We start from the raw sequence: 13582 nt of genomic DNA on the forward strand, positions 1-13582 counted from the left end.
ATTATTATTATTATTATTATTATTATTATTATTAACTTAAACAATGACATTGGTATGTGCCATTTTCACTGCAGTGAATTTAATTTTTTTTTTTTTTCATTGACAGCTAACACTAACATGAAAGAGTCCAGTTGACGGTACTGGTGTCCTGACAATCAAGAAAGATAGCTGGCTCAAGATGTGTTGTGGCAATCTTATTAATCAGCAAACCATCATCTGTGCCAGCAGAGCAGAGTATCTGCATGCACTTTTTGAAACTGGTTAGTAATGTTTTGAAATCTTCATATAGAGCCTTACATTTTTATTGCAGAGATGCCAACCAGTACAGGTTTCCCGTGTTCTGTACGGTTTTTCTTCCGAAGTACGGGCATACGGTTTTATCATGAAAAATACGGGATTTGGTTGAAGTGAAAAATCCACGAAATTACGAAGAAGAGCTTTCATTATCGATACTGAATTTTGCGAATCTTGCCCAGCCTACTGCTATATAACTATAAGTAATTCACTGCCCTTTTTCGAGTACGAGTTAACGAAGTCCGATTCGACCTTTACGGGTTGATATTGATTTCTGCACGGCGCAGTAAATACAGGTTTTTGTCCTAAAATACAGGTTTTTGGTCTTGAAAATATGGGTTTTCAAAAGGCTAGGTTGGCATCTCTGTTATTGGTGATCAATACAGTACGCTCGAGCATGGGAATTTCGAACAAGTCGGGACCATGCCTGTTTGTTCGAGATTTCCGTGTTTTTGAGTTTTCCAATTTGAGTATTTTACACAGGATTTGAGGGAGGTAAATGTGGGTGGTCTTGATAAAATTCGTATTATAATTATAATGTTAACTCTCCATTATTATAAACTCTGTAGAGAGTCGATAGTGAGACTGCAATTTCCTTTTCTCTGTCAGTTCAACACAATCAATTAGTGGGGAAAATAATTCAACAGATCGCAAGGGAGTGTCCACTATATGAACGAAATAAAGGGATTAAAACTGGGAATTGTACCAAGTTTGAGATTTCCGTGATTTCGAGATTTGCATGCTCGAGTATAAATGCTCGTTAATCTAAATGATAGTTTGTTGTCAAGAGTTTTGTCCTGTATGGAAAAGCCAATGAAATTTCAACTGTGTTGGTGATGGTGAGAATGATGGCCATTTTAAAAAAATTGGTATGTCTTTGACAAATTCAATTTATGACAATGATTTTGATTATATAGACCTTTCCAAAAATTGCTAAGGAAATGCCTCTTTTCTATTTCCATTTTTCAAACCAGAGCAAGATCAACCATCTTTGTGGAACATCAGACAAAGTGGTTGCAAACGAGTGGTGTTGAATTTTCCTGTATTGAGCCGAAAGAAAAAAAAATTTCTGAGAGTTTGCGAAAGTAAATTGCGTTTGATTTGGAGCTAAATCTATTTTCGCCATTTACCTGGGGTTTTTTTGTCTCAAATAGATTTGATTTTGTAGTTCAAATTGATTAGATACTTATCTCACAAGCAGCATTTTAAAAAATAAAAACATGAGGGTAGTGCGTCATATCATATTAGTTTTTGTGATTACAGTGATGAATTCGTGAGATATAAATCATATTTGACCACAATAGTGTTTAAACTTTTCAGCATTTATTTTCTTAGGGAATGGGTCAGCGAATCATTTATACATTTTTAGACAGATCAATCTACACAATTTTCGTGTTTTCTTGTCCTATGATAGTCATTATTTTGAAAATTTTATGGATCAGCTTATGTCAAATACAGTGGAACCTCCCGATTACGACACCTCTGAATAGCGACAACCTCCTGATAACGACATTGACCCGTGGTCCCGATTTTTTTTTTCTATTTAAGATCAGTAAAAAAAAACTCCAAATAACGACGCACTTTTTTGATAAAACCTCTGAATAACGACATCATTTTGGCGATTTTCGGCAGTTTTCGTAGATATCTGATACTAAAAATACCGAGTATGAGTACTCAAAGTTTATAAAAACGATTCCTGCTTAAACCAATGAGAACGCAGCTTTTGAAACCAATGAGAACGCAGCTTTTTTTTTATGACGAATCTTGGCTGATATGCATTAATAAAAACCAAGGTATAAATGTAAGCGTAAGCAAGTAAACACAAAATCTTGGAAAATGTGATATTATGTGGTGATAGTAGTAGTAGTAGTAGTAGTAGTAGTAGTAGTAGTAGTAGTAGTAGTAGTAGTAGTAGTAGTAGTAGTAGTATAGTAGTAGTAGTATATATAAAATAATAATAATATAATAATAATAATAATAATAATAATAATAAATAATAATAATAATAAAATAATAATAATAATAATAATATATAGTAGTAGTAGTAGTAGTATAGATAGTAGTATAGTAGTATATAATAATAATAATAATAATAATAATAATAATAATAATATAATAATAATAATAATAATAATAATAATAATAATAATAATATAATAATAATAATAAGTAGTTAGTAGTAGTAGTAGTAGTAGTAGTAGTATAGTATAGTAGTAGTAGTATTAGTAGTAGTAGTATTAGTAGTAGCAGCAGCAGCAGCAGCAGTAGTAGTAGTAGTAGTAGTAGTAGTAGTAGTAGTAGTAGTAGTAGTAATAGAAGTAGTAGTAGTAGTAGTAGTAGTAGTAGCAGCAGCAGTAGTAGTATTAGTAGTAGTAATAGTAGTAGTAGTAGTAGTAGTAGTAGTAGTGTTTTTGTGGGAGGAGGGGGAGGAGGATGAGGAATTTTATCTAACTCACAGCGTCCGAATTACTTGTTTTTGTTTGTTTTAAAGGGTTTTACAGCGCTGGTGACACATTTATGTCATATCAACGCCAGGAAAAAGGAAGAAAATTGGAGAGTAAAAAACATTCTCAACATTTACAATTGAAATGACATAAGAAAAAGTGAGACAAAGGGGAATGGTTTAAATAGGGAACAGAAGTAGATTCTAGGAGCACACTATCAGTGTACTCAGTTCAGATCACCTAAAAGTCTCATCCAGACACACGCACAAGAACCCTCTAAGAGGAATACACTACAATGTTTTGTTTGTTTTGTCAATGTTAATAAAAACTGGTCCACTGGCCTTACCACGCCCACTTTGTCCGCCATCTTGGAAACCTCTAAATAACGACACCTCCGGATAACGACATAAAAACTCAGTCCCGTGGCATGTCGTTATCGGGAGGTTCCACTGTAAGTGTTTTCTCAAATTTCCGTTTTGTGTCATTTTCTGATTTTCTAAGAACCATATATGTCATTTTCCTTTAGATTATTTTCAAATTTATTCAGAATCTTTTTTATGATGTCTTTTGCATCATGATGGAAACATTTTGGGGTAAATTAAAATTAGAAGTTTTTTTAATTTTAAAAATTAATTTTTTTCCTGTCGATCGGCACCACAATTTCAGCCGAAATTTAAAAATATTGTACAGCATTTCGTTCTAGACAATTTTTTTTTTTTTTTTCAGAAATTGATCAATTTACAAAATTTGACTATTCTCTTGTTCCATATTGATTGTACTTTGAAATTTTGATGGACGTTGTCTGCAAAATTAGCTTGTTTATCAAATTAATAAAGACATTTTGTTTTTTTTATCAAAATATCATTTTCGATTTTCTGACATTCATAGCTGGATTGTTTCCCATCAGATTGTATACCAAATTTGGTCAGAATCTTTCGTATGATGGGTATTGCATCATGATGGATTTGGTTTTGGGCTAAACTAAAATTTAGTAGTTTTATGAATTTTGAAATTGGATTTTTTCTTGTCGTTCCATGCCAAATTTTCAATCGTAATCGAAAAACAATTCTTTAAATATATTTTCCAAGACTTGCTAAGCCTTTCCATCGTGATGTAGCTCTTGTAGGGAACATTGTGTGTAAATTTGGAAGATTTCGTTGGTTTTCGGTGCATCAGTGTCGGTATATTGTCTGTGTCATTGAAGACATTTAAATATATTGAGCTTTTTATATAGCGCAATATCCACTAAATGTGCTCAAAGTGCTTTACAAGGGGGCCCTGGTCAACAGCAACGCTTGTTATGCGATATTACAATTTTTTTGGACAAAGACAATACTGTTAACAGCTGGGTACTCCTTTTACACCTGAGTATGTTGAGAGAATGTGAGTAAAGAGCCTTTTTCCAAGGACTCAACTATGCGCCGAGTGAGGTTCGAATCCAGGACCTTCCGATCCGAAAGCGTCTGTCATACCATAAGACCACATAGCCACACATTTGTTTTTAGGTTTTTTCTTTTTTTTTGTGTGTGTATGTGTGTTAATCATCAAATTAGACCTCCTACCACCTGAAATAACAGGGGATACCAATATTGGCACTGCGATAAAAAATGGAGTTTTGACTACAGGTTCTCCTTTAAGGTGAAATATTTCCTAGCTCAGATGAGGGTTTGTTTTAAGCGGACTGTAGTGCGTTCCAACGGGAGATAATTTTTTTTTTTCATAATAAAATGTATTCACTGCCAGTTGTGACATATAGGTTGACTGCTTAGTTCTGATCTCCAGTGCTATTACATACTTGAGTACCTATCATCAGGCCTATTACACACTGAGTCCCTACCACCAGCGCTATTAGTCATTGAGTCCCTACCACCAGTCCTGTGAGTCACTGGGTTCATACCACTACTGTTAGCCACTGAGTCCCTACCTCTAGCCCTATTGGCTACTGAGCCCTCACCACCAGCCCTATTGGCCTTTGAGTCCATACCAATACCACTCGCCACTGATTCCTTACCACAGTCCTGTTAGCCACTGAATCCATACCACTAGCCCTGTACTGTTAGCCACCATAGAGAATACAGGACTCCTAGTCTGTGTTAGCCACTAAGTCCTACCACTAGCCCTGTTAGTGTAAGCCACTGAGTCCTACCTCTAGCCCTGTTAGCCACTGAGTCCCTCCCACTGACGTGCTAGCCACTGAGTCCATACCACCAGCCCAGCCCTATTAGTCACTGAGTCCCTACCACCAGCCCTATATCTGACATGGCGGTTTTTTGCAAAAAAAAATCCAAAATTTTGCAAGCTAAAAAACCCAGCAAAATTTGCAAAAATTTTGCTAAAAGTTGCGATTAATTTTCCTAAAAACACATAATTCGTTCATGAAAGGGTTTCACGGTGCTTGCAACAAATGTAAGGTCATATCAGCGCCAGTAAAAAGGAAGAAAATGGGATCTAGTAAAAAGTTCTAGAATTACAATTAAATTACCCAAGAAAAAGGAAGAACACGTTATCAGTGTACTTATTTTGAGATTATCTAAATGTTTCATCCTGACACAAGCACAGGTCCCCCAGTGATGATAATGAAAATTTGTCAAAAAGGAGGAAAATCTACCGGCCCGTCAGTCAAGCCCAAATCTAATGCAAATATAACATAGCTATTCATAGTTATTTAATATATTATTAGTCCTAAAGCACTTCTGATCATTAGACACATCCTGACCTTTTGCAAATATAATTTAATGAATTGTCATTTCCAATTAAACATTTTAGAGGCCTATAATGTCGCCCTCCATATCAAGTTATTGTTATTATGATAAACTTTTGGCCAAAAGACCAGGAGGTATTTGTACATAACAAACCCGGTCAGTGTCTGTATTATTGCAACCTTGTGATGATGCAGCATATAAATAAGAATCTTTAATTAATTGCAAAACATATTCCATCAACAAATCAAATTTAAATTAGCCTTTAAACAATCATTTCTTAAATCGATCAGCCTAACTTATTATCTCTCTATTACCAAATGATATCTATAAACATAAAATGAAGATAGAAGGGTGGCTGACTGAGAGAGAAATATGGATATGAAAGAGAGAGGGAGAATTGATGAATTTATTTTTTAAAAATTGTTTTATAATTAGACACAAGTTGTATTGAATGAATACTATTAACAAATTCAGAACAATCAAACAAAAAAATGAAAAAGGAAGAAAAAAAAAGGACAGGCTTATAAAACTTATAAAATCGCCAAATGTACTATCATGTTACAGCTAAAAGGTACATAAATATTTACACCCATTTGCTCCATCCCCTTTCCTTTCGATCATCTTCTCATCCATGACCACCATGTGTCTTGTGCTACTTTTGATTTTGACATTTGGCGCCAGTGTGTCTAGACTAACGTCATAAATAAAGGAGTGTCACCAAAATTCATGCAACTGAGTAGAGGTGTCAAAAAATGATAGAAGGCATATTTTTTTTCATGAACTACCACTTAGCAGAAAAGGTTTGACATGACAATAACAATGGAACATTAATTTTAAAAATTGCGGAAATTTTTGGCCAAAAGACAAGGAGGTATTTGTTTTTACATAACAAACCCGACTTGTGTCTGTATTATTGCAACCTTGTGATGATATAAGAATCTTTAATCAATTGCAAAACATATTCCATCTCTACAGAGCAAATTTAAATTAGCCTATAAATTTAAACAATCATTTCTTAAATCGATCAGCCTAACTTACTATTATGTACATATTATCTCTCTATTACCAAATATCTATAAACACAATATGAAGATAGAGGAAGGGTGGCCGAGAGACAAATATGGACATGAGAAAGAGAGAGAGAGAATGCAAAATTACTTTGTGAATTGATTTTTTATTTTATTTTTTAAATTGTGTTATAATTAGACACAAGTTGTAATGAATTCTATTAACAAATTCAGAACAATCAAACGAAAACAAAATTAAAAAGAAGAAAATTTTTAAAAAGACGCTTATAAAAATCGTCAAATGTACTATCATGCTACAGCTAAAAAGTACACAAATATTTACACTACACCCATTTGCTCCATCCCTTTCCCTTTCGATCATCTTCTCATCTATGGCCACCATGTGTCTTGTGCTACTTTTTACATTTGACGCCAGTGTGTCTAGACTAACGTCATAAATAAGGGAGTGTCGCCAAAATTCATGCAACTGGGCAGAGGTGTCAAAAATGATAGAAGGCATATTGTTTTTTTTCCCCTGAACTACCACTTAGCGGAAAATGTTTGACATGACAAAAACAACGGAACATTTATGAAGAAATCCTAAAATCCCAGATTGTCATCACTGGTCCCCACTAAATATTTTAAAATTTATTTATTTATTTTATTTTAGTTTTTTGTTGTTGTTTTTTTGTGCAAAACATTGCAAAGTTTGCGGCCGCAATGCAAATCAGGGATTTTTTTTGCCATTTTTTTTTTTTGCGGCCAGCAACGCGGCCGCAAGCGATGCAAAAAAACTGCCATGACAGTATTAGTCACTGCGACTGGTCCACACCACAGGTATTGTCCACTGAGCCCCTACAGCCACCAGCCCTATTAGCCACTGGATCCTTATCATCAGCTCTATTTGCCAATGAGTCCCTACTAGAGGATATTCTAACTGTTCTATTATATTTGGGTTTATTTACAGGTACTATATTAAGTTAAGCCTGTTTCTGTATTGTTTATCAATAAAGAATATTGAATTGCAACAAATACTTAGTTATTTACCTACCATCAGCTCTATTACTATTAGCCACTGAGTCACTACCGCCAGCTCTATTAGCCACTGAGTCCCTACCACCAGCCCTATTGTCCACTGAGTCCCTACTACCAGCTCTATTAGCGACTGAGTCCTTACCACCAGCCCAATTAGCCACTGAGTCCCAGTTACCAGCTCTATTGTCCACTGAGACCTTACCATCAGCTCTATTAGTATTAGCCAATGAGTCTCTACTACCACCAGTTCTATTAGCCACCATCCTATCAATAATATTAGCCACTGAGTCCCTACCGCCTGCTCTATTACTAAAGGCCACTGCATCCTTACCATGATGGGGGGGGGGGGGGGGTATTTGACACACAGTAGAGTACCCACTGAGGCCCTACCACCAGCGCTATAGACACATAGTGGTTATTTGTTCCCATCACAGTACAGACGATGTGTAACCTTTAACATGTGGTGAACGGATTTCCCAATCTCGTCCACGATATGTAAAATAAGGAAAAAGTTCAGAAAAAGTCTCCACCGAAGTGGGCGTTCTCCATATATGTAGAGGACATATATGGGCGGTTAAAAATGCTCTAAAAGCACATCGGGAATCGTCCCGGTACAGTCTAATTTTAAAACATACAGTGGAACCTCCCGATTACGACACCTCTGAATAGCGACAACCTCCTGATAACGACATTGACCCCTGGTCCCGATTTTTTTTCTATTTAAGATCAGTAAAAAAAACTCTCCAAATAACGACGCACTTTTTGATAAAACCTCCGAATAACTACATCATTTTGGCGATTTTCGGCAGTTTTCGTAGATATCTGATACTAAAAATACAGAGTATGAGTAAGTTTATAAAAACGATTCCTGCTTGAACCAATGAGAACGCAGCTTTTTTTTTTGACGAATCTTGGCTGTTATGCATTAATAAAAACCAAGGTATAAATGTTATTGTAAGCAAGTAAACACAAAATCTTGGAAAATGTGATATTATGTGGTGATAGTAGTAGTAGTATAGGAAGTAGTAGTAGTAGTATAGTGAGTAGTAGTAGTAGTAGTAGTAGTAGTAGTAGTATAGTAAGTAGTAGTAGTAGTATAGTAAGTAGTAGTAGTAGTATAGTAAGTAGTAGTAGTAGTAGTATAGTAAGTAGTAGTAGTGTTTTTGTGGGAGGAGGAGGAGGAATTTTATCTAACTCGCAGCGTCCGAATAACCTGTTTTTGTTTGTTTTAAAGGGTTTTACAGCGCTTGTGACACATCTATGTCATATCAGCGCCAGTAAAAAGGAAGAAAATTGGATAGTAAAAAACATTCTAGATTTACAATTGAAATGACATAAGAAAAAGTAAGACAAAGGGGAATGGTTTAAATAGGGAACAGATGTAGATTCCAGCACACTATCAGTGTACTCAGTTCAGAAATAGTTCAGATCACCTAAGAGTCTCATCCAGACACACGCACAAGAACCCTCTAAGAGGAATACACTACAATGTTTTGTTTGTTTTGTCAATGTTAATAAAAACTGGTCGCGCGGGCCTTACCACGCCCAATTTGTCCGCCATCTTGGAAACCTCTAAATAACGACACCTCCAGATAACGACATAAAAACTCAGTCCCGTGGCATGTCGTTATCGGGAGGTTCCACTGTAGTATGGCGGATCGGATCTGTCAGATACAAACGATAGGCAAAATAGTAGATCTAGAATTAGGCTTGGCGTCAAAGAGAAAAGAATGAAGGGTGTCACAAGCTTTTATAGGATAGACACGATGACATCACGTTTATGCGGGAGACAGTGAACAAACACAACATGAAGATTACTCACAACAGCCTGATCGAGACACGACAGTCATACCATAACAAAACACTTACAACAACAACAACATAAACTTATCACAATAATCAGTGACAAAAAATCTTCCCCACAAACGTTTGTAGTCTGATTGAGCAACACTAGTGAGAACTAATCACACAACTAGCGGTGAGAAAGAGCAGAGTTAAGTCAACTCCCTTCATTCTCCAAATTATTTTAGTCCGGCAAGCTTGAACTTGAAGTGTGTCTCAAATCTACTGGTTTATTACCCACTGATTCTCTACCGTCCACCGCCACCGCTATCACCCACTGATTTCCTACCGTCTACCGCCACCGCTATCACCGACTGATTCCCTAATAATAACGAGGGAGGGGCGGGGGGGGGGGGGGGGGGGGGCAAATAACGACCAGATTATTTACACTACACCACGAAGGTCAGAATATGGGAGTCCGCTAAGTCTCAAAGATCAACTTGAAAAACCCGGCGGAAAATAAGCAAATTTGTTATTCTCCGCCCGGCGGAAAATAAAAAGGACTATTTTCCGCCCGGCGGAGAATGACAGTGGACAGCCTTATTTATTACTTGTTTCGTATCCATCATTCTCATGTCAAAAGTCAATGCCAATGAATGAATTACAATTACATGATTAATAATGTTATTATTTTTTTATATTAATATCACGGGAATGGGGTTGATCATGGTCATTTTGATTATGATTAAGATTATGATGATTATGATTATGATATTGAATTTTATTGAGATGTTGACTGTTGATTAATGATGATGGTTTTGACTAGAACTCGATGTCGATTCAAAACTCATAATATTAATAAAACTTAAACTGGCCCTTTACGATTACGACTGCTTTATGTTTGTCATTCCTTGTCTGATGTTGAATGTAAGTCTTAAGAAGAGTCTAGGCCTAGGAGGTTGTTCTCATTCTCATTCATCACAACTCGAACTCAAAACTCTCTCTCTCTCTCTCTTTCCTTCCGACAAGTGTATCCCTAATATCTGAGAAATTGAACGAAATAATCCACGACCCAAATTTATATTTAAATATATAACAAAACAAACAAACAAAAAAAGTCTTCCTCAACATAATTCGAACTCTTACCTTTAGGGCGTATTTTTGTTGTGTTGCTCGTGAATAACACTCATGTACTTTCCCATTTACACCTAATCCTAACACACTACCCGTCAGCCGATAGTCGTCTGAAATCGGATGCTTCTTTGGCTGCAATATCATTGTGTAGCCTTGTCCCATCATATTGGGTAAATAATGAAATTTGCGAAATAAAAAAGCCAAAATAAAAACTTTCTTCTGGTTGTCACAAGTATTGCGTCCAAACCGGACGGAATCAACTTCAACTTGCGGAAGTGACAAATGAAACTAAAAATAGATTTACATATATGTGATTCTTCTCGTGACTTTGGTAACACCGGCCGAAATTGTCTTAATGTTACACTAGAAGGACATTCATGGCTCTTTATAGAACAGTAAAGTTTGCTGCCCCAAACGTAAACAATAACAAGTTGCTAGTGATTTCCGTTAGGGACCGGAATAATTTACGCACAATATAGGTCTCCCAATTTTGTAGTTTGAGTTGTAGGCAATACACTTTCAGTATTGAAAATATGTTTACATAAAATCTAACAGTTGCAGAAATAATAATATAAGACTAAATTATTCTAAAAGTCAGGCTCCGAATAATTCTCGTTTTGTTCATACCAGCGCAATAATTTGCTCTGGTCTAAAAATAGATAGACGTAACTTTTGATAAATTTTAACTTTTGTTCCATAAAATATCCATATCTAGACATTATTTGATGCATGATCGAGTATTTATGAATATGTGTTTCTTTTGCCACCTAACAGCCAAATTGTAAAGGTTATTTTCTTTCTATTATTTACATTGGAACGTGAGCTGTCAAGACAGGAACATGTGGTTTGCCATGTGCTTCTCGACCTTTGTTTACGTTTGGGGCAGCAAACTTTACTGTTCTATATTATATTATTATAATATAGTATCTACTACAATCAAGTTGATATGTTATAAATGTTATATATATATATATATATTTTATATATATATATATATATATATATATATATATATATATATATATTATATATATACACATAATATATATAAATCTATGTATGTGTCGCGCGTGCGCGCGCGTGTGTGTGTGTGTGTATGTGTGTGTGTGTGTGCGTGTGTGTGTGTTTTCAATTTGACGGATTGAAGATAAGATTCATGTTATGATAGGCCTTCATAGTCCATAACATCATCCTTTCATGCATAGCATACAATGGGATGGACACTGAACACTAAAGAACAAAACATTCTGTGTAAGATACATATTATAAGGCAATGACATCTAAAGCCCTCCTTGATATAAAGATAAAATTAAATATATTGTGCTCATCCCGTTGAGAAATCCGTCTTTAGGGATCGACTAACTTAAGCGTCAATCGCAGTTAACAGGAGTAAATTGAGCAACATTGGTTTCTTGCCTTCTAAGAATGGCACCAATGTGTAATTAAAAAATGCAACTGTCAGCAAACAGAGAACAATAAAGAAAGATGTTTTTGAGAAATGTCTGCAACGCGAGATTATCTAAATGGTATATGAATATGACAATCGGTATTCATGACCATGCCCATAATACAAGGAATTATTGACTGTGACCAACACAGAACAATCATCATAATGAGCCAGGCCACAAAAATTATATTAAGAATACTTATTAAAAGAATGAGGAGCAAGATCTCTCCAGAGATAAGTGTCGAGTAGTTTGGTTTTGTTAAAGAAAAGGGTACGGTAATCTTTACATTGAAAACAATAATGCAACGGTCAATCGAAAAACAAAAATCACGTTATCTATGCTTCATTGATTATTCCAAAGCTTTTGATTCAGTACAACACGAAACGCTCTTCCAAATCTTAGAAAAGAACGGTGTAGACAGTAAAGACCTTCGACTTGTGAAAAACTTATACTGGAATCAAACAGCGTGTGTCAAACTTGATAATGAAATATCTTATCACCGGACCTTTTTAACATATATAGTGAAATAATATTCAAAGCAATTGAAGAAATGAAAGGCGTCGTCGTTGGGGGGCAGAATATGAATAGCATAAGATACTCAGACGATAGTACTCTGATGGTATACTCTCCAAAAAATGTACAGAAAATTTTAGATATACCGGTGTGCAAAAGTGAAGAGATGGGCCTGAAACTAAATGTTAAGAAAACCGAATGCATGGTGGTCTCAAAGAATGACAACAACACGACCTTCTACTTGTCAAGCAAAGGAGAGACCATCAAACACGTAAATAAATTAAAATATTTAGGCATTGTCATTACCCATGACGCACGTGACATAGAGGATATAAAACAAAGAATAGCAATAGCAAAAAACGTGTTCCAGAAAATGCGACCAGTTGTGTCAACAACAACCTAGAGTTGAAGACCAGCATTAAAGTCGTAGAAACATAGGTTATAAGTACCCTTTTATACGGTTGTGAAACGTGGACGCTTGACAAAGAATGTACGAGGAGGTTAGAGACATTTGAGATGTCGATGTACCTATCGAAGAATGTTGAGGCAATCGTGGACAGACAGGTAAACGAACGAGGAAGGTTGGAGAAAGTGAGAAAGGGAAGAAGTTGATCGCAGTTACGGTTTCTGGGATATGTGTGGAGAAGAGTCGGAATAGAAAAGTTGGTAACATCTGGGAAGATCGAAGGAAAGAGAGCTACAGGACGGCAAAGAATGACATAAATAACGTAACAATGGCCAAATGTGATTTAAAAGCGACACCGATTTCATGCACACCGCAGAGGATCGTGATTCGCGGAGACAGCTGACCGCCCGGCAACGTGCTCAAGAGCACAAGCCACGATGGATGATGATCATAACGAATATAAGTTATAGGCTACCCAAGTTTCATATACATATTTGTTGTTATATATTCAACCACTAGCTAGCTCTCCCCTTTGGTCATATTTGCTCTCGAATGAAGGGACATGGGAAACCAAGGCCTTAAACAATGAAGAGTATGAGACAAGCAATTAGATTCATACCAGAAACTACTTGTTATTTATTATACCCACAAAATTAATCAGTCATCATAGTTATTAAACCTCCATTGTGGTTGGGCATTGTTCATTCGCTCAATTAGAAAGATAGACATAATGTACACGACATTGATATTAAATTGAGCTTTTATATAGCGCAATATCCACTAAACTTGCTCAAAGCGCTTTACAATGGGTCCCTGT

The 13582-nt window shown here is 35.8% G+C and overlaps 1 protein-coding gene across 1 annotated transcript in view; it reads right to left on the reverse strand.

Moving 5' to 3' along the window:
• The window catches only part of LOC144974862 (MAP kinase-activated protein kinase 2-like), a 30764-nt gene extending 20085 nt beyond the window's left edge, over nucleotides 1-10679 (reverse strand). The window contains exon 1 of the mRNA XM_078918235.1: nucleotides 10411-10679. Within this exon, the coding sequence (XP_078774361.1) occupies nucleotides 10411-10563 (153 nt within the window). The 5' untranslated portion in view covers nucleotides 10564-10679. The remainder of the gene's footprint in view (nucleotides 1-10410) is intronic.
• Between the last annotated feature and the right edge of the window lie 2903 nt (nucleotides 10680-13582).

The sequence above is a fragment of the Berghia stephanieae genome, chromosome 6, assembly GCF_034508935.2.
Source record: "Berghia stephanieae isolate SIO BIC M18660-M18661 chromosome 6, UCSD_Bste_1.3, whole genome shotgun sequence".
Lineage (NCBI taxonomy): Eukaryota > Metazoa > Mollusca > Gastropoda > Nudibranchia > Aeolidiidae > Berghia > Berghia stephanieae.